Genomic DNA, 19534 nt, shown 5'->3' with positions numbered 1-19534 from the left:
TGGTTACCCAGTCAAAAAAGTCAATCAGATTTGTCTGACAGGATCTTCCCCTGGTGAATCCATGTTGCCTCTGGTCCATCAATTCTCCGGACTGTAGATATTTCACTATTCTCTCTTTCAGCAGTGATTCCATTACTTTTCCCACCACTGAAGTGAGGCTAACCGGTCTGTAGTTACCAGCCTCCTCTCTGTTCCCACTCTTGGGAAGCGGGACCACCACCGCTCTTCTCCAATCTCTCGGTACCACTCCCGTTTCTAGGGATCTATTGAACAGGTCACACAGTGGACCCGCCAGCAAATCTCTGAGCTCCCTCAGTATCCTTGGATGAATCCCATCAGGCCCCATGGCTTTGTCCACTTTCAGATTCTTTAGCTCTTCCCATACATTTTCTACTGTAAAAGGATTATCATCTATTCCACTTCCCTCCAGTTTCTTGTTGTGTAGAGATGGTCCTTCTCCAGGGTCTTCTTTAGTGAACACAGAACTGAAGTATTCGTTTAATATTTCTGCCATTTCTTCGTCTCTCTCCACACATTGATCATTACCACCTTTTAATTTCACAATACCACTATGGACTTTTCTCTTTTCACTGATGTATCTGAAAAATGTTTTGTCACCATTTTTTATCTCCTTCGCAATCCTCTCTTCCGCTTGACTTTTTGCCAACTTGATTAATTTCTTTGTCTCCCTCAGCTGAATCAAATATTCTTCTTTATGTTCCTCCCTTTGGGATCTTTTATATTTCTTGAATGCTGTTCTTTTAGCTTTAATCTTATAATAAATAAGTATATTCTTTTAAGGCATATTCTTTTAACTAATTATTGAGCTCTGTCCTTATAAAATAATTGCTCTCATACTAATACATTAATTCCTAGGAGCAATGATGTGTAACACTTATATGACATGGAGTCCTGGAGACAGAGAATGACATATAATGGAACTTTTTCCTCCTCCATTACTAACTGACAGAGTATACCCTGAGATAATTTAAGCTCTGGAATTCATTGCCAGAGGATGTGGTTAAGGCAGTTAGTTTAGCTGGGTTTAAAAAAGGTATGGATAAGTTCCTGAAGAAATCCATAAACTGTTATTAATCAATAGGGAATAGCCACTGCTTGTTGCTGGTATTAGTAGCATGGGATCTATTTAATGTTTGTGTACCTGCCAGGTACTTTTGATTTGGACTGTCAGAAACAGGATACTGGGCTTGACGGGCCCTTGGTCTGACCTAGTATGGCATATCTTATGTTTTTATGTTATGCTCTAGTCTGTAGAGTTCAGGACTAGCTTCAAATGAGGTAGCAATCACAACTTGTAATAAGCAATGTGAAGAATCTGCTGAATCTGTGGCTTAAAAGAGAGACAACTGTCAAATTCTGGACAGAATCTTTACAATGGATAGAAGTGCCCAATGCTGAAAAACAATTAACATTTGATTCCCTGCAAAGCAGACTGCCTCAAATTTAGAAATATTTAACATGAAATAATTTTGACATAAGTAAAAGTTAATAATTTGGCGGAAGTATCGTAACGATACATCGCAAGCAAATTATAGAGCGGCCTTACATAACTATAGAGAATCTATTAATACCGCCAAACGTAATTTCTATGCCGACAGAATCCACAAATTCCAATTTAACCCGAGGATCCTGTTCACATACGTATCAGAACTTACTAACATTAAAGGCAATTCGCCTACCTGGGGTAATAATTTAAAGAACAAGAGCAACGAATTTGCTTCTTTTTTTAAAGAAAAAATCCAAGCTGTACTAAAAGATCTAAACATACAGGCCCCACAAAATATCATCTTACCCAGTAACCCCTCGGTTAACTGGTCAACATTTGATGCAGTTTCATCGTTAGAAATAGCAAACTTAATAAAAAAAATGTCACCTGCTAATCATTCTATGGACAAAATGTCTATTAACCATTTAAAGTCCGTTCAAGACATTATAGCTAAACCCTTGGCTGATATTGTCAACTTGTCACTAGAAGAGGGTATATTCCCAGATAGTCTGAAATGTGCAATAGTGAAGCCTATTTTGAAAAAAGCCAATTTGGATCCGGAGGTTTTGGCCAACTATCGGCCAATTTCAATACTTCCATTCTTGGCTAAACTAATTGAAAAAGTGGTCAATCGGCAGCTTATGGACCATCTAGAAGAACATCAGCTGCTTTTTCCAGCACAGTATGGTTTCCGGAAATCTCATAACACCGAGACCCTCTTAATCTCATTATCTGATACCATTCAAAGAGGCTTCGACCAGAATACCTCTTATTTACTAATTCTGTTGGATATCTTGGCGGCATTTGATACCATTAATCACGAAGCACTTATCTCAAGATTGCGTGAAATTGGCCTCCTAGATAAAACACTGGATTGGTTTAAATCTTTTCTTACTAATAGATCATATGTAGTTAAATTGGGAACAGTAGAATCCGAGGTAGTAGACCTCCATACTGGAGTCCCACAGGGCTCTTCCCTTTCACCAACTTTGTTTAATATTTATATGGCCCCATTGTGCAGATTCTTAGCGGGTCTGGGATTGGTACATTTCTTATTTGCCGATGATATTCAGATTTTGCTACCTATAAAAGACTCCTTATCGGCCACATTGAAACTCTGGGATATGTACTACAAATCAATAAAACAACTTCTTACACACATGTCATTGGCACTCAATAATTCCAAAACTGAAATACTGCTTATTTGTAATAAGGTCACAGAGAAAATAGAGACAGACATCTTAACTTGTCCCCCTCCATATAAGATCCAACACGATGCCAGAGATCTGGGTTGTATCCTGGACTCTGAACTGAATATGAAAACATCAGTGAAGGCCATCATAAAAGATGGTTTTCACAAACTGCGAGTACTAAGGAAATTGAAGCCATTGTTGCACTCAATTGACTTTCGAATTGTGGTACAGGCCTTAATTTTACCTAAACTAGATTATTGTAATGCCCTATTGCTGGGTTTGCCATTATCGACTATCCGCCCGCTGCAATTGTTGCAGAATGCCGCGGCACGACTTCTATCTGACACAAAAAAGTTCGATCATGTTTCCCCGGTACTGATGGGGTTACATTGGTTACCGGTTCAGTCCCGTATTCAATACAAGTGTCTAACTTTAATTCATAAAGCCATTTATGGAAGCAATTCCGAATGGCTAAATGCCTCATTACGCATTCATGTTCCAGCACGGAATCTGAGATCACTTGGTCAAGCCCTATTGACTATACCATCACCCAAATTAGCCCATCTCAGCTCAGTGAGGGAGAGGTCCTTGTCTTTGGCAGGACCAAAGATGTGGAATTCCTTACCTGTTGAAATTCGTACAGAGGAAAACATCAATAGCTTCAAGAAGCAGATAAAAACCTGGTTATTCGAGCAGGCTTTTACTCTAAATAACTGACCCCCCCCTACCACAGCTACTTAGTGGATGAGATAGAATAAGGGGAACAAGGGGAAGAAGGGCTAGAAGGGAGGGGGTTAGACGGGATAGAGGACGGGAAGAAGGGTAGGAGGAAGAGAAAGAATTGAGGAGGAAGGGGAAGAAATGATTGGGGTTTTACCTATTACTGTATTTAAAATGGTTTTAGTTTATGTAAAAGTATTGTTTTATTAATTTAACATTTTTGAAAAATGATGTAACATCTATAATGATAGGTTTAGTATATATGTGTTTTGAATGTTGCTACTGCAAATTCGATCAGTGTAAACCGCCTTGAAATTAAGTTGAAAGCCGGTATATAAAGCTGAATGAATGAATGAATAAATAAATAAATAAATAAATAACTGATAAATTACTGGAAAGATATTGCAAAGCACAGGAAAGAAGAGCTGTAAATTCATCAGCATAAATTCAAAGCATGATACCACGCTGATCAAGCACATAATATAGAGATTACTTACCTGATAATCTCCTTTTCCTTAGTGTATGCAGATGGACTCAAAACAAGTGGGTATAGTGTGCTCGTGCTAGCAGTTGGAGACGGATCTGATGTCAGCACGGGTACATATACCCCCACAGGAAGTGTAGCAATTCAGTAATCTTCCTTGCAAAAGCTTTATGGATATATGTGTGACTGACCGATCGATTAAATGAACAGGATTACCCTGACCAATTGATGGTAGCTGGAGACCGCCAGTGTTCTCAGCCGGAAGGCGTCGACACCCGGCAGGGTGGATGCCCTATATAAAAAAAACATGGCTTACCGTGTCGGTGAATCCCCATGTATACCGGCAGCCGGGCGGGATGCTGAGTCCATCTGCATACACTAAGGAAAAGGAGATTATCAGGTAAGTAATCTCTACATTTCCTAGCGTGTAGCAGATGGACTCAAAACAAGTGGGATGTACAAAAGCTTCTCCCGGACTGGGCGGGAGGCTGCCCGAGGACCGTGTAGGATTGCCCTCGCAAATGCTGTGTCCTCCCTGGCCTGGACGTCCAGACGGTAGAATCTGGAGAAGGTATGGAGGGAGGACCACGTCGCCGCTTTACATATCTCTGCAGGCGACAGCATCCTAGTTTCTGCCCAAGAGGCCGCTTGCGCTCTGGTAGAATGAGCCTTGACCTGTAGAGGCGGTGGCTTTCCTGCCTCTATGTAGGCCGCCTTGATAACTTCTTTGATCCAGCGGGCGATGGTTGGCCGTGAGGCCGCTTCCCCTTGCTTCTTCCCGCTGTGAAGGACGAACAGGTTCGTCTTTTGTACTGCTTCTGACATTTCCAAGTATCTGGCCAGCATTCTGCCGATGTCGAGATGACGCAGTATTCGACCTTCTTCTGACTTCTTCAAACCTTCCGTAGATGGCAAGGATATGGTTTGGTTGAGGTGAAATTGTGAGACCACTTTGGGTAAGAAGAAAGGAACCGTGCGAAGAAGGATAGCTTCTGGAGTGATTCTGAGAAATGGATCACGACAGGATAGTGCTTGTAGCTCTGAGATGCGGCGTGCTGAACACACAGCCAGCAAGAACACCATCTTCAAGGTTAACAAATGGAGAGACAGGCCTCGAAGGGGCCTGAAGGCGGATCCTGCTAGGAATTCCAACACTAGGTTGAGGTTCCACAAGGGCACTGGCCACTTCAGTGGCGGGCGAATGTGTTTGACTCCTTTCAGGAAACGTGAGACACGTCTGGGTGTTTGGCAATGGTGTTGCCATCACTCCTGGGACCGTAGCAAGACAGCACTGCTACCTGAACCTTGATGGAGCTGAGGGACAGACCCTTCTGAAGTCCATCTTGTAGGAAGTCCAAAATGATAGGAATCTTAGCGGCATGCGAATTGGTGCTGTGAGAGTCGCACCAGGCTTCAAAAACTCTCCAGATCCTGATATATGTCAGTGATGTAGAGAACTTGCGTGCTCGGAGGAGTGTATCTATTACCGGCTCCGAGTATCCTCTTTTCTTCAGTCTAGCCCTCTCAATGGCCAGACTGTAAGAGAGAATTGAGCTGGATCCTCGTGGAGGATGGGACCTTGCCGCAGCATGTCCCTGTATGGAGGCAGAGGTAGAGGATTCCCTGCCAGTAGTCTTCTCATGTCTGCGTACCAGGGTCTTCTTGGCCAATCCGGGGCCACTAGAAGAACTAGGCCTCTGTGTCGCTGAATCTTGTGTATAATGGCACCCAGCAGGGGCCACGGAGGAAAGGCATATAGCAGGATTCCCTGAGGCCATGGCTGTACCAGGGCATCGATCCCCTGGGATAGAGGATCCCGCCTGTGGCTGAAATATCTGGGAACTTGAGCGTTGGACCTGTCTGCTAGTAGGTCCATGCCCGGCGTCCCCCACTGGTCCACGATCATCTGGAAAGCTGTGGGTGACAGCTGCCATTCCCCTGGATTTAGGCTTTCTCTGCTGAGGAAGTCTGCCGTGGTGTTGTCCTTCCCCGCGATGTGAACGGCGGAGATGTCCTGGAGATTCGCTTCCGCCCAAGTCATCAGGGGGGCTATTTCTAGGGATACCTGTTGGCTTCTGGTTCCGCCCTGTCGGTTGATGTATGCCACCGTGGTGGCATTGTCTGACATCACTCTGACCGCTCTGTTGCGAAGTCTGAGGGCAAATCGCAGGCATGCGAGCCTGACTGCCCTTGCTTCTAGTCGGTTGATGTTCCACCTTGACTCTTCTCTGTTCCACCGCCCTTGGGCGGAGAGTTCTTCGCAGTGTGCTCCCCATCCGTTCAGGCTGGCATCTGTAATGAGCAGGGTCCAGGCTGGGGAGGACATTCTTGACCCCCGGCTCATGTGGCCGGGCTGCAACCACCACCGTAGCTGATTCCGCACTCTGGCTGGTAGAGGTAGGTGTACGGTGTAGTTCTGTGATCGTGGGCTCCACCGGGATAGGAGGGCGCGTTGTAATGGTCTCATATGAGCCCGCGCCCATGGTATCACCTCCAGAGTAGATGCCATGAGGCCGAGGACCTGTAGGTAATCCCGAGCTGTGGGCCGGCTGGCGCTCAGCAGGGCCTGCAGATGATTCCGGAGTTTCGACTTCCTCTTGGAGGTCAAGCCGACCTTGTCTTCCTGGGTGTCGAATTGAACCCCTAGGTATTCCAGCGACTGGGACGGCTGTAGGGAACTCTTGTTTATGTTGACTACCCATCCTAGGCTTTCCAGAAGAGCTATAACTCTGTTGGTTGCCCGGTGGCTCTCCTCCGGTGACTTTGCCCTGGTCAGCCAATCGTCTAGGTAGGGATGGACGAGAATTCCTTCCTTCCTGAGTGCTGCCGCCATTACTACTATGACCTTGGTAAAGATCCGCGGCGCGGTGGCTAACCCGAAGGGTAAAGCTCAGAACTGGAAGTGTTGATTCAGGACTTTGAAGTGTAAATAGCGCTGGTGATCCCGATGGATTGGGATATGCAAATAGGCTTCTGACAGATCTAGGGAGGTGAGAAACTCCCCTGGCTGTACTGCATTCTTGACAGACTGCAGAGTTTCCATACGAAAGCTGGGAACCCGTAGGTGTCGGTTGACTGACTTGAGGTCCAGAACGGGCCTGAAAGTGTCCTCCTTCTTGGGTACTATGAAATAAATTGAATAATGCCCAGAATTTATCTCCTCTGCAGCACTGGGATTATGGCTTTTAGTGCCAGGAGCCTCTGTAAGGTCACTTCTAGTGCCGCCTTCTTGAGAGGTGAACAAGGAGAGTCCACAAACATGTCCGGCAGGAGCCGAAGAAAATCCAGGAAATATCCTTCTCGGATGATGGCGAGGACCCACTGGTCCGAAGTAATCTCGATCCACCTGCGGTAGAAGAGGGTTAGCCTGCCCCCTATGGCTGCTACCCCCGGATGGGTTGGCTGATTGTCATTGTGGGTTGCGGCCGGGACCAGAACCCGAGCCGGTTCTCCTCTTGTTGTGCTTAGCCCGAAAGGGCTGGTTCCTGGCCTGAGAACGAGGTGCTTGATAGCAAGCCCGGTAAGGGTTGAAGCGCTGATAGTTTCTACCTCTGGATGGTCTAGAAAACGAACGCTGGCTCCTCCTCGACCTGTCTTCTGGTAGACGGGGTAATGGAGAGGCACCCCATTTATTAGCCCATTTCTCGAGATCGCTGCCGAACAGTGGGGATCCCTTAAAGGGCATTCTTGTGAGGCGCGTCTTGGAGGAAGAGTCGGCAGCCCAATTGCGTAGCCAGAGCTGTCTCCTGGTTGCCACTGAGGATGACACTCCCTTGGCTGCCGTACGGACGAGGTCGGAGGATGCGTCAGTGAGAAATGCGAGAGCTGATTCCATGTCTTCTCCCGGGGTGTTGTTTCTAGCCTGCGATAAACAGGAACGCGTCACCACGGTGCAGCAGGTCGCGATTCGTAGGGACATGGCTGCTACCTCAAAGGCTCATTTCAGAATGGTGTCCATGCGCCGGTCATGTGTATCCTTGAGGGCCGCTCCCCCCTCAACCGGAATGGTGGTGCGCTTCACAATTGCGTTAACTATGGCGTCTACCTTGGGGCACGCCAGCAGCTCCTTGGACGCCGGGTCCAGAGGGTACATGCCCGACCCCCTTTGAATGAAGCCTCCGGCGCAGTCCATTCCAGATCTATTAGCTGCTGTGCTGCTTGTAGGAGGGGAAAATGGTGAGCCATTTGGCGCAGGCCCTCTAATACGGGGTTCATGTTAGGGTCCCCTGGGGTGTCCTGGCCCAGAATAGCCAATTCTGATAGGCATTGTGAGACCAGGCCTGGAAGATCCTCGTTCCAAAAGAAGCGTCTCATGGTCCGATATGGTTCTTTCTCCGAGGGAAGTTCTCCCTCCTCGGGGGCTCCTCATCTTCCTCGGAGCAATCCGAATCCCCATAAGTGGGGCTTCCGGGTGGCGAGTGGCCGTGCCTAGGTCTCGAGGGTCCAGGGGCTGGATCATCCGAAACAGAAAGACCCCTTCGAGGAGCAGACTGCATCTGGACAAAGGCGTGGATCCCCTTGAATAATTCCACCCAGGAGAGAGAAGCCGGATCTGGCCTTAGGGGCACCAGGTCTCTCGGGTTCCCTGGCTGCTCCCCGCGGCCTGCTAAGTCCGGAGTGTTTCCTGAGGAACCGCTGGGCTGGGACAGGTCCTGTCCTGGAACTCCCATGGCCTTCTCACATTGGGCACATAGTGAGTCTGCTTCCTCGCTCTGAGTGGCTCTGAGATTGCATGCTGAGCAGAGGCTTAGAGCTCTTATGCCTGATTCTGGAGGTGCCGGCTCTGCGGACGTATGGGCTCTCTTATGCTCCATACGCTTTGCAATATGTATCGACTACTAATATGCGCTTATCTTATGAGTGTGCGCTTATCAACCTGCGCTTAGCTGTATGCGCCTATGAACGGGCGTCTTATGAATGTGCGCCTACCAACGGGCGTCTTATGAGCGTGCGCCTATAACGTGCGCCTATCAACGGTGTCTTTATGAACGTGCGCCTATAACGTGCGCCTATCAACGGCGTCTTATGAACGTGCGCCTATAATGTGCGCCTATCAACGGCGTCTCATGAGCGTGCGCCTATAACTTGCGCCTATCAACGGTGTCTTATGAACGTGCTCCTATAACGTGCACCTATCAACAGCATCTTATGAACGTGCGCCTATAACGTGCACCTACCCCGGTGTCTTATGAATGTGCGCCTACGAATGTGCGCCTACAAATGCGCGCCTATGCTATCAGCGTGCGCCTAGCCAGCTTGTGCCTATCTGCGTGCGCTTAGCGACGTGCGTCTAGGTAGCTAAGGCGAGTAGGCAGGTAAAATGGCGACCTCCTCGGTGGGCTGCCACGAAGGCAGGCCCCGCAAATCCACACTTCCTCGGAGACCACAGTAAAGATGTACGCCTTACCTTGTCTTCGGCGCTTCCTGGCTGCGACCCGGGCGGTCTCCGGCTGCGGAGGGAGAGGGTGTGTACCTTCACCGCCGCGCTCGAGGAAGTGCACCCGCTGCCTCTAGGCCGCGCCCGAACTCGTCTCGCTCGGGGGCCAAGTCCTCGCCGGGACCGAGGCTGCCTCTATGCCGCACCCGAGCCCTTCTCACTCGGGGGCTAGGTCCCTGCCGCGAGTCGGCCACCGGACCGAGGCTCCTACCTCCGAGGGACCACGGAAGTCAGCTCGGGAAACTCAACTGGGTGAGGGACTGAATGGTATCACCACAGGAGTGCGGGGCTCGTCTTCAGTAGGTTTTCTTCTAGGAATTTAGTTGTTTACAATTTGGAAACACGCTCAGCGAGCGTGAGGTAGCTCCAAACTGCTTTGGAGACGGAAATTACTGAATTGCTACACTTCCTGTGGGGGTATATGTACCCGTGCTGACGTCAGATCCGTCTCCAACTGCTAGCACGAGCACACTATACCCACTTGTTTTGAGTCCATCTGCTACACGCTAGGAAAAGTGGCCTTAGATAAACATGAAAAAGAACTGTTGATAAAAGTGATCCCTGCGGTACTCCAGCTTGTAGGGTATACCAGCAGGAAAATGAATTGTTAAAACAAACCCTGGGATATATGAATGTTGGGCAACCCCAGTGGATCTCCTACTTCAGGAGCAGCCTCACCTCATTGTCCTTCCATCATTTGCTGTGCTAGCAAACTTTCATTTCTGATTGGTAGCAGAGATGCCTAGCCCCACCTTACCTAGCACTCCCACGCGGTAGTTCAGTGTGATGACAATGACATTCCCGTAACTGGCCAGCATGTTGCCATCGATCATGTTCCCTGTGCCCTCCATGTAGGAGCCTCCATGGATGTACACCATAACTGGCTTTGCTCCGCTGTCCCGGATGTCTGAAAGAAGAAAAAACTGTGACAATGCTATGCCAATGCTCCAGTGTTCAAAAACAAATTGTGCCTCACCGTCCAAGCATCAATACAATAACCATCCCTAAACAGTGGCAGGATGGCCGGTGAACCTGAGCCAGGATCATCTCACAGTTCATGCCACCTAGCCCCACGCCTGTCTTATGCATCACGATTCTGGATACTACTGAGAGAATCACCATTCCATCCATCATGGCCCAAAAGGGCTGCACTATCAGATTTTCAAGCTATTCACAATGAATATGCATGAGAGAAATTTGCGCGTACTGCCTCTATTGCATGCAAATCTATCTCCTGCATATTCACTGTGGATAGCCTGAAAACCTGGCATCTTTGTGGTTCTTGGCCACTCCTGACCTATGCTCGCTTTGCAATGGAGCTGTGTTCTGTCACAGTCCTAGAAGACAACAGCAGGGGATAGACTTATGGCCAGTAGGATGATCTGCAGGCCACAGAGCCACATTTCAGTCATTCTTTGGGTAAACAAAAATTATTTATCACAATTTATTAACCATGAAAACCAGCAATCTTTCCCTCCTTTGAAGTCTTTGTATATGTAGGGGAAATAAAAAGACAATTTTAATTAGATGCCTAAGATGATAAAAAAAGGAGGATCTTTACCAGTGCCCTGGAGTTAGGGGGCAGGGAATGTCCTGATGTGGGGATCTCATAGGAGGATCTTTATCAATGTCCCAGTGTTAGGGGTCAAGGAATGTGCTGATCTGGGGATTTTTTAGGAGGAGAATCACATACTCACATAGATAGTAATATAGCACATGACGGCAGATAAAGACCAGTTAGCCCATCCAGTCTGACCATTGCTAAGAAAGTTACACACTGACGGGTAGGAAAGTGATCTGTGTAACTTTTCTAATGTCCTCCAGATTGTGATTTTTAAGATGCTTCCATCCAAATTAGAAAAGGAACTCTTGGCTGTAAAATAGTTTTGCTTCTGTGGTATAGGGTGGTCGAGAATGGTATGGTGGGGTGGAGGTATTACTTTGCATTAACTATCCACACATTAAGTTTAACATGAACAAAAAGAGACAAAAGCACATTGCCTGGCACATGTTCATGAAAGGAGGATGGGGTAGGGAGCGAGCAGAAAGGGGAGAATGCATGGGAAAAGGGGGAGAGCAAGAAAGGTCCAGGCGAGGGGATCAGTGGTTTGTTAAAATGGAAGGAAGCTGTCAATAGCATTGTTTCTTTGAGACTTTTGAGATTGTTTCTATGCAGATGCATGGAGAAGACAGGCCAAAGTCAGCCAAGAAGGACCTGTGAGGAGGATAATGAAAGGAGAATAAATAATACAGAGCCATTAACTACAGTTTTTATCAGACATGGTAAGGGAAAGAAACTATCCTGTAATGTATTGAGAGATTAATCTTTTTTCCACATATACTCCATATAAACTGATGGGATGGCTGATCCCAGTGCTTTAAAGGTGTTTAAAAATCCTTGCCAGGAGCCAGTCTTAGATTTGTAGAGGCAAGCAAAATGGCTTACCTGTATTAGGTGTTTTCTAAAGATGTCAGTGCAACCAAGCACACAGGGGTTATGCGACTTCACTTCATGCTGGTACAGAGCATGTTTCTAAACATGCATGGTGGTTTCTCATGCACTGCAGGACCCACAGCTGATCTAGCTAAGCTTAGAAGAAAAGGGTGAAAAGAATAGCTCCACAAGAAGGGGAGGCATTTATGTAGCTCACTGCAGTGCTGTCAACAGAGAACAAGTATTACTGGTAAGTAATTTCATTTTCTCTGACGACAAGCAGGTGCAACAAAACTATATATGGGACTCCCTTGCTAAGAATTTCTCTTCAAATAAAAGATAAATGACAATTGTGATGGAGTGACCCTATTTTCCTTCTTTTTGTGTACGCAGGAGGCCCCCGTGTCTCCAGGAGCGGCAGCTCTGTAAATATTTTCTGACCCAAACCAGGAGGACTGGGAAGCGTACTAAAAAGGTAGGCAGTCCATTATTATGTTATCTATTTATTTATTATGTTTTTATAATGCTTATCAAAAAATCTCAATGGTGTGCATATTATTACATACATAATATCAATTATAAAACAGACATTCTTAAAAAATATAACACAATTACCATAACATTCTCTTACATATTAAAAACAAATACAAAATAGTTAAACATAAAAGTTTGTTCTCCACTCTTTTCTGCTTCCCATAAACCAGTGTTTAAAATACACTCCTGGCACCCCTATTCCCAAAATGTTCCTACAAAAAGTCAGGTTTTTAGTGCTTTCTTAAATAATATGTACACTATTCACAGTTAAGACAGTCAACTATGGTGCTAAAGTGCTGTGAATGCTAATAAAGCTGAATTTGCATTAGAGACAGGCTGGAGTCAGTATGGTTTTCTGCTTCAGCCTATATGATTTGCTCATTCACCCTCACATATTGTGTCAGGTTGGGGATTTTTTTTCTAAACCCAAATTTCCACAAGAGGACTGAGATGTGAAGTTTTTTGTGTGGCCTGCCAAAGATTGGAGGCAAAGCGCTGCTCAGGAAGTAGGCAGCCGAAGTTTGTGTGGCTCAGGGAACACACAGAAAAAAAAAGAGATAAAGTTTGTGGAATTCCTGCATAAGAAAAGGGACTGGAAGAAAAACAGTGCTGCTTAGGCTACAGAGCACTGGAAGTTAGAGGCTTGTTGGCTTATAGAGGAGCATACAAGAGAAAGAAAAAAACTGAACTGCTTTTAAAATAGTGAAAGGTCTGTGGGGCCTGGAAGGTAGTCAAGTTTAGGGTGGAACCAGACTGCTGGTTCCACCCTAGAGCAGCTTTTAAACTAGAACAAAGGGGAAATCCGACAGTCGCTCAGCAGCGCATGGTTCGAAGGGAGGTAACTTCAAAGGATACTAATGATGCATTAGAGTTAGGGCATCCAGACAGTGAGGTTTCAATAACAAGAAAAGTAGTCCAAGTGCCTGTAACTAAAAACTCACCTGAGCTAAAAAATTCCAACATCCCTATCAATTAAATAGCAGAATGAAAATACAAACAAAAAACAAACTTTAAGATGTTTGAATGCTAATGCCAGAAGTCAAAGAAGTAAGATGGAAGAATTAGACTGTATAGCAGTGAATGATGACATAGACTTAATTGGCATCTCAGAGATATGGTAGAAGGAGGATAACCAATGCTATACCGGGGTACAAATTATATTGCAATGACAGAGAGGAGCACCCGGGAGGCGGTGTGGCGCTTTATGTCCGGGATGGCATACAGTTCAACAGGATAAACTTCCTGCATGAGACTAAATGCACAATCGAATCTTTATGGGTAGAAATCCGTTGTGAGTTGGGGAAGACTATAGTGATAGGAGTATATTACCATCCACCTGGTCAAGATGGTGACACGGACAGTGAAATGCTAAGAGAAATTAGAGAAGCTAACCAAATTGGTAGTGCAGTAGTAATGGGAGATTTCAATTACCCCAATATTGACTGGATAAATGTATCATCGGGACATGCTAGAGAGATAAAGTTCCTGGATGGAATAAATGACAGTTTTATGAAGCAATCGGTTCAGGAACTGAAGAGAGAGGGAACAATTTTAGATCTAATTCTCAGTGGAGCACAGGATTTGGTAAGAGAGGTAAATGGTGGAAGGGCTGCTTGGCAATAGTGATCATAATATGATCAAATTTGAATTAATGACTGGAAGGGGGACAGTAAGCAAATCCAAGGCTCTCATGCTAAACTCTCAAAAGGGAAACTTTGATAAAATGAGAAAAATAGAATAAAACTGAAAGGAGCAGTACAAAAGTAAAAAGTGTGCAAGAAGTGTGGTCATTGTTAAAAAAATACCATCCTAGAAGCACAGTCCAGATGTATTCCATACATTAAGAAAGGTGGAAGGAAGGCAAAACGATTACCGGCATGGTTAAAAGGGGAGGTGAAAGAAGCTATTTTAGCCAAAAGATCTTCATTCAAAAATTGGAAGAAGGATCCAACAGAAGAAAATAGGATAATGCATAAGCAGTGGCAAGTTAAATGTAAGATATTGATAAGACAGACTAAGAGAGAATTTGAAAGGAAGTTGGCCGTAGAGGCAAAAACTCACAGTAAAAACATTTTAAAATATATCCAAAGGAGAAAGCCTGTGACAGAATCAGTTGGACCGTTAGATGATCGAGGGGTTAAAGGGGCACTTAGAAAAGATAAGACCATCGCGGAAAGATTAAACGATATCTTTGCTTCGGTGTTTACTGAAGAGGATGTTGGGGAGATACCCTTACCAGAGAAGGTTTTCATGGGTAATGATTCAGATGGACTGAAGCAAATCATGGTGAACCTAGAAGATGTGGTAGGTCTGATTGACAAACTGAAAAGTAGTAAATCACCTGGACCAGATGGTCTACACCCCAGGGTTCTGAAGGAACTCAAAAATGAAATTTCAGACCTATTAGTAAAAACTTGTAATCTATAATTAAAATCATTCATTGTACCTGAAGACTGGAGGGTAGCTAATGTAACCCAAATATTTAAAAAGGGCTCCAGGGGTGATCCGGGAAACTACAGACCGGTTAGCCTGCCTTCAGTGCCAGGAAAAATAGTGGAAAGTGTTCTAAATATCAAAATCACAGAACATATAGAAAGACATGGTTTAATGGAATAAAGTCAGCATGGCTTTACCCAAGGCAAGTCTTGCCTCACAAATCTGCTTCACTTTTTTGAAGGAGTTAATAAACATGTAGATAAAGGTGAACCGATAGATGTAGTGTATTTGGATTTTCAGAAGGCGCTTGACAAAATTCCTCATGAGAGGCTTCTAGGAAAAGTAAAAAGTCATGAGATAGGTGGCGATGTCCTTTCGTGGATTACAAACTGGCTAAAAGACAGGAAACAGAGAGTAGGATTAAATGGACAATTTTCTCAGTGGAAGGGAGTGGGCAGTAGAGTGCCTCAGGGATCTGTATTGGGACCCGACTTTTCAATACATTTATAAATGATCTGGAAAGAAATACGAGTGAGGTAATCAAATTTGCAGATGATACAAAATTATTCAGAGTACTTAAATCACAAGCAGATTATGATAAATTGCAGCAGAAACTTGCGAGACTGGAAGACTGAGCATCCAAATGGCAGATGAAATTTAATGTGGACATGTGCAAGGTGATGCATATAGGGAAAATAACCAATGCTGTATTTACACAATGTTAGGTTCCATATTAGGAGCTATAACCAGGAAAAAGATCTAGGCAACATAGTGGATACTACATTGAAATAGTTGGCTCTGTGTGCTGCGGCAGTCTAAAAAGCAAACAGAATGTTAGGAATTCTTAGGAAGGGAATGGTGAATAAAATAGAAAATGTCATAATGCCTCTGTATAGAAGGACTAAGAGGCACTCCATTTAAAACTAATTGGAGAAAATTCTTTTTCACTCAATGCACAATTAAGCTCTGGAATTGGTTGCCAGAGGATGTGGTTAGTGCAGTTAGTGTAGCTGGGTTTAAAAAAGGTTTGCATAAGTTCTTGGAGGAGAAGTCCATTAACTCTTATAAATCAAGTTGACTAACACCCAAATTTTAAAAGGCCCATGCGTGTAAAAATCTGGCATTATACACGTGGCTGGGCCTTGCGCACATTTTAGAACCGGCCTGGCCACGCGCATAACCCCCAATATGCGTACAAGTGCCAGGCCTGCTGAAAGGGGTGGGCCGGGGGGGGTCTGGGTGGAGAGGGGCGAGGTGGGAAGCGGGCCAGGACAGTGCCATTAGATGCTGTCCTGGGGAAGCGTGTGCCAGTGGAGCTTACTTCTGCTCTACAGAAGCAGTAAGTACAAAAAAAAAATATGGGGATAGGTAGGGTTAGTTTAGGGGTCGGGGAGGAGAAAGGAAGAGGGAAGAAGGATAGGGTTAGGGGTAAGGAAGTTCCAGTCTGCTCCTTTATTGGCAAGGACTGGGAGGGACCTGGGGAAGCCCTACTTGCATCCAAATTACAGAGGGATGAAAGAGACTATACCAGTGGATATGTTTATATCTGGATGTCAAAGAATCGAAAGACCAGATATAAAACCAAAGGTGACTTTTCATCATCTTCATCTGATGATTTATCTGAAGATGATAAATATGCATCGACTAGACAGGAACCTAACAGGAAGGTGGGCTTTAACATGAATGAGAGTCGACAAGATACTTATACGGAAGGGTCAAATGTACAAGATCGGAATAATACTCCTTTTTTATCAAATCGGGGACGGGGCGGGAGAGCAACAAACAGTTATCGAGCAAAATGGTACACATCAAACCGGGAACCGTACGACTTCAGGCGATGAATGATAAGTATAAAAGCATTAATCAAGAAAATGGTAAATTTATCTGATACAGTATTATCTCCAGCAGCTATATCTGTACTAAATAAAGGTCTTTCCTTTATTCCTTCCCAAAAATATGATTCATTTTTAACAAGGGTTGAGATTCAGAAATTCTTTCGAAAAATTAGATTGAGAGAATTTTTTGGTGGTCAGATAACTTCATGTATGGATGAATTACGTAAACCCTCCGCCTGGATGCCTACGGTTCCACCAGGCCCCCTAGTAGTTGCTTTTGAAACCCTCATTGTGGATGAGTTGAAGGAGATTGATGATAGTCAAGATTCTTATCAATATAATTGTTCTAGGGAAGAATGGTTGGCTAGTAAATATATACAAAATGATAAATCCATAATAGTTTCCCCTGCAGATAAGGGTGGTGCAGTGGTAATCTTACATCGTGATCAATATTATGGTGAAGCCATGTCTCAACTAAATGATAAGAACTATTATATGCTATTACAGAAGAATCCACTCGAGGATTTACAATTCAGGGTAAATACAATTTTGGAAGATGCTCTTCGTATTAAAGCAATTACAAAAAAGGAGTATAGATACCTATATACTAGATGTCCCGTTAATCCATATATTTATTTCGTCCCAAAAATCCACAAGTCCATGACTAACCCGCCAGGAAGGCCAATCGTATCTGGTATAGGCTCAATTTTTGAGTCTTTAGCAAAGTTTATAGATCATTTATTGCAACCTCGAGTAAAATTGATCAGATCATTTGTACGAGATTCAACAGATTTTATCACTAGCTTAGCTTCGGTAGATCAGGATTTACATCACGGTTTATTGGTAACGACAGATATTACAGCCTTATATACTAATATACCTCAAGATAGAGCAGCAGTTCTCATTCATGATATTTTGGAACAAGAAAGGATGCCTGATAAACGTAAGCAGTTCATCTTAGAATTATCTAGAATTGTCTTATTTGAATATTATTTTGAATTTGAGGGATTATATTATAAACAAATTGTTTGTAGTTATTTGGGTCATTCTTTTTCGAATGCGTTGAATCTGGGTATTTGTCAGGAAATGAACTATCGCAGGTTCCATAAGGCTATTCAGACATGACTGTTTAATCAGGATTTTAGTGACTGATCCCCTGTTGCATGAGGACATGAATTATCTGTGATTGGGAAAAGCTAGTTCAATTTAAGGTGAATTTTAAAAGCCTGGCATGCAACAAAATCAGGAGATACATGCACAAGTTGGGCTGCCGCGCACCAAGGGCCAGATTTTTAAAGGAGTGCATGTGGGGTACATTTGTGCATGCTACCCGGCGCGCACAAATGTATACCCGATTTTATAACATGCGCGCTACCGCGCGCATGTTATAAAATCCAGGGTCAGCGTGCACAAGGATGTGCACCTTGCGTGCGCCGAGCCCAAGGGGAGCCCCAAAGGCTTTCCCCGTTCCCTCCAAGGCCGCTCCTAAATCAGAGCGGACTCAGAGGGAACTTTTCTATCGCTCCCCCCCCACCTTCCCCTCCCTTCCCCTATCTAACCAACCCCCCAGCCCTAACTAAATCCCCCCCTGCCTTGTTGCAGAAGTTACGCCTGCCTGAGACAGGCGTAACTTGCGCGCATCGGCCAACTGCCGGCGTGCCATACCCCAGCAAAGGCCACTGTGCTGGAGGACTCGGGACAGCCCCGGGACCACCCCCGGACCGCCGCCATGCCCCCGGACCGCCCATTTTTGAAAGCCCCAGGACATACGCGTGTCCCGGGGCTTGTGCACGCCGCCGAGCCTATGCAAAATAGGCTCGGCATGCACAGGGGTATGTTTTCGGGGGTTACACGCGTAACCCTTTGAAAATCTACCCCCGACCGAATTTTAAAAGCTGCCCAGATAGACACGTATCTCCACTGCGTGCCCATCTCATAGAATTTTAAAAAGGGGCATGGCCTGGGGGTTTTGAGGCATGACCAAGAGATATGTGCGTATCAACTTATGTGCCCCAGCACACTCCCAAGTCCACTGCTGCGTTAAGTTTACTTCTGCTATGGAGGAGATGTAAGTTAAAAAAAAAAGAGTCATTTTTGATAAGTTTAAAGGGTCTGGGATAACTGGGGGAAGTGCAAGCTATCAAATCGGGGGTTTGGAGGACGTAGCTGTTGACTGAGCAACCTAGTGGGTGAACTGGCAAAACTGGCAATGGCAGGGATGCGTGCCCCTTTTAAAATTCCCAGCTTATGCAGTAGAAGCAGGATTTATGTGCCTAGACATGCACCCACTTAAAATTAGGTGCACATGCTAGTTTATAACACACGTGCATATGTATACACAAGGTATAAAATCACCACATCCCTGGGTGCTTGACGACACACATACGCCAGTGTACCAGTTTGAAACTTCCTATCTTTGCCCCTAGTTTTGATATGTAGTGTCTGACTCTGTGTGAGTGTTTTTTCTGTTTTGTTGGTTTTAGTTTTATTATTGTTAAATGCTTACTTTTTGTTAGTGTGTGAGTTTATCTTATAATTTTTTAATGGATATTTTATTTACATCTATATCTATTTTAGGCCTGGATTTATCAAAATGCACTAAATATTGCATGCGATAGGAAAAGGAGGGTGTTTTATGGTAATAGGCTGTTTATCATAAAGTGCGGTACTTCAATAACTTTTTTGCACTTTGCGATAAGTGACAGAATTGTTGTATTTCCTACCTACAACCACTTGGGGGGGGGGGGGAGAGGGAGAGAGAGAGAGAGACTAGGTATAAGGTCCTCATACTAGGTAGGTATTTATACCTCTATATGAGGCCCACCTACCTACTCGAGGTGAGGTTTAGGTATTAGTGTAGGGGTTAGGGGCCACTTTGACATTCAGAGTGCGACGTATGAACAGAACAGTGCACTCTTGTGAAGATTTGATGACCTTTAGAGTGAGGAAATTCA

The 19534-nt window shown here is 44.9% G+C and overlaps 1 protein-coding gene across 2 annotated transcripts in view; it reads right to left on the bottom strand.

Annotated features, from left to right (window-relative positions):
• The window catches only part of NLGN3 (neuroligin 3), a 305227-nt gene that overhangs the window by 123524 nt on the left and 162169 nt on the right, over positions 1 to 19534 (bottom strand). For both annotated transcript variants that reach the window (XM_029607233.1, XM_029607234.1), the window contains one exon: positions 10099 to 10248. In XM_029607233.1, the coding sequence (XP_029463093.1) occupies positions 10099 to 10248 (150 nt within the window). The remainder of the gene's footprint in view (positions 1 to 10098; positions 10249 to 19534) is intronic.

The sequence above is a fragment of the Rhinatrema bivittatum genome, chromosome 6, assembly GCF_901001135.1.
Source record: "Rhinatrema bivittatum chromosome 6, aRhiBiv1.1, whole genome shotgun sequence".
In the NCBI taxonomy this organism is placed as follows: Eukaryota; Metazoa; Chordata; class Amphibia; order Gymnophiona; family Rhinatrematidae; genus Rhinatrema; species Rhinatrema bivittatum.
Note: the sequence above shows the minus strand (reverse complement) of the source record. Positions and strands in the feature narration are given on the sequence as shown.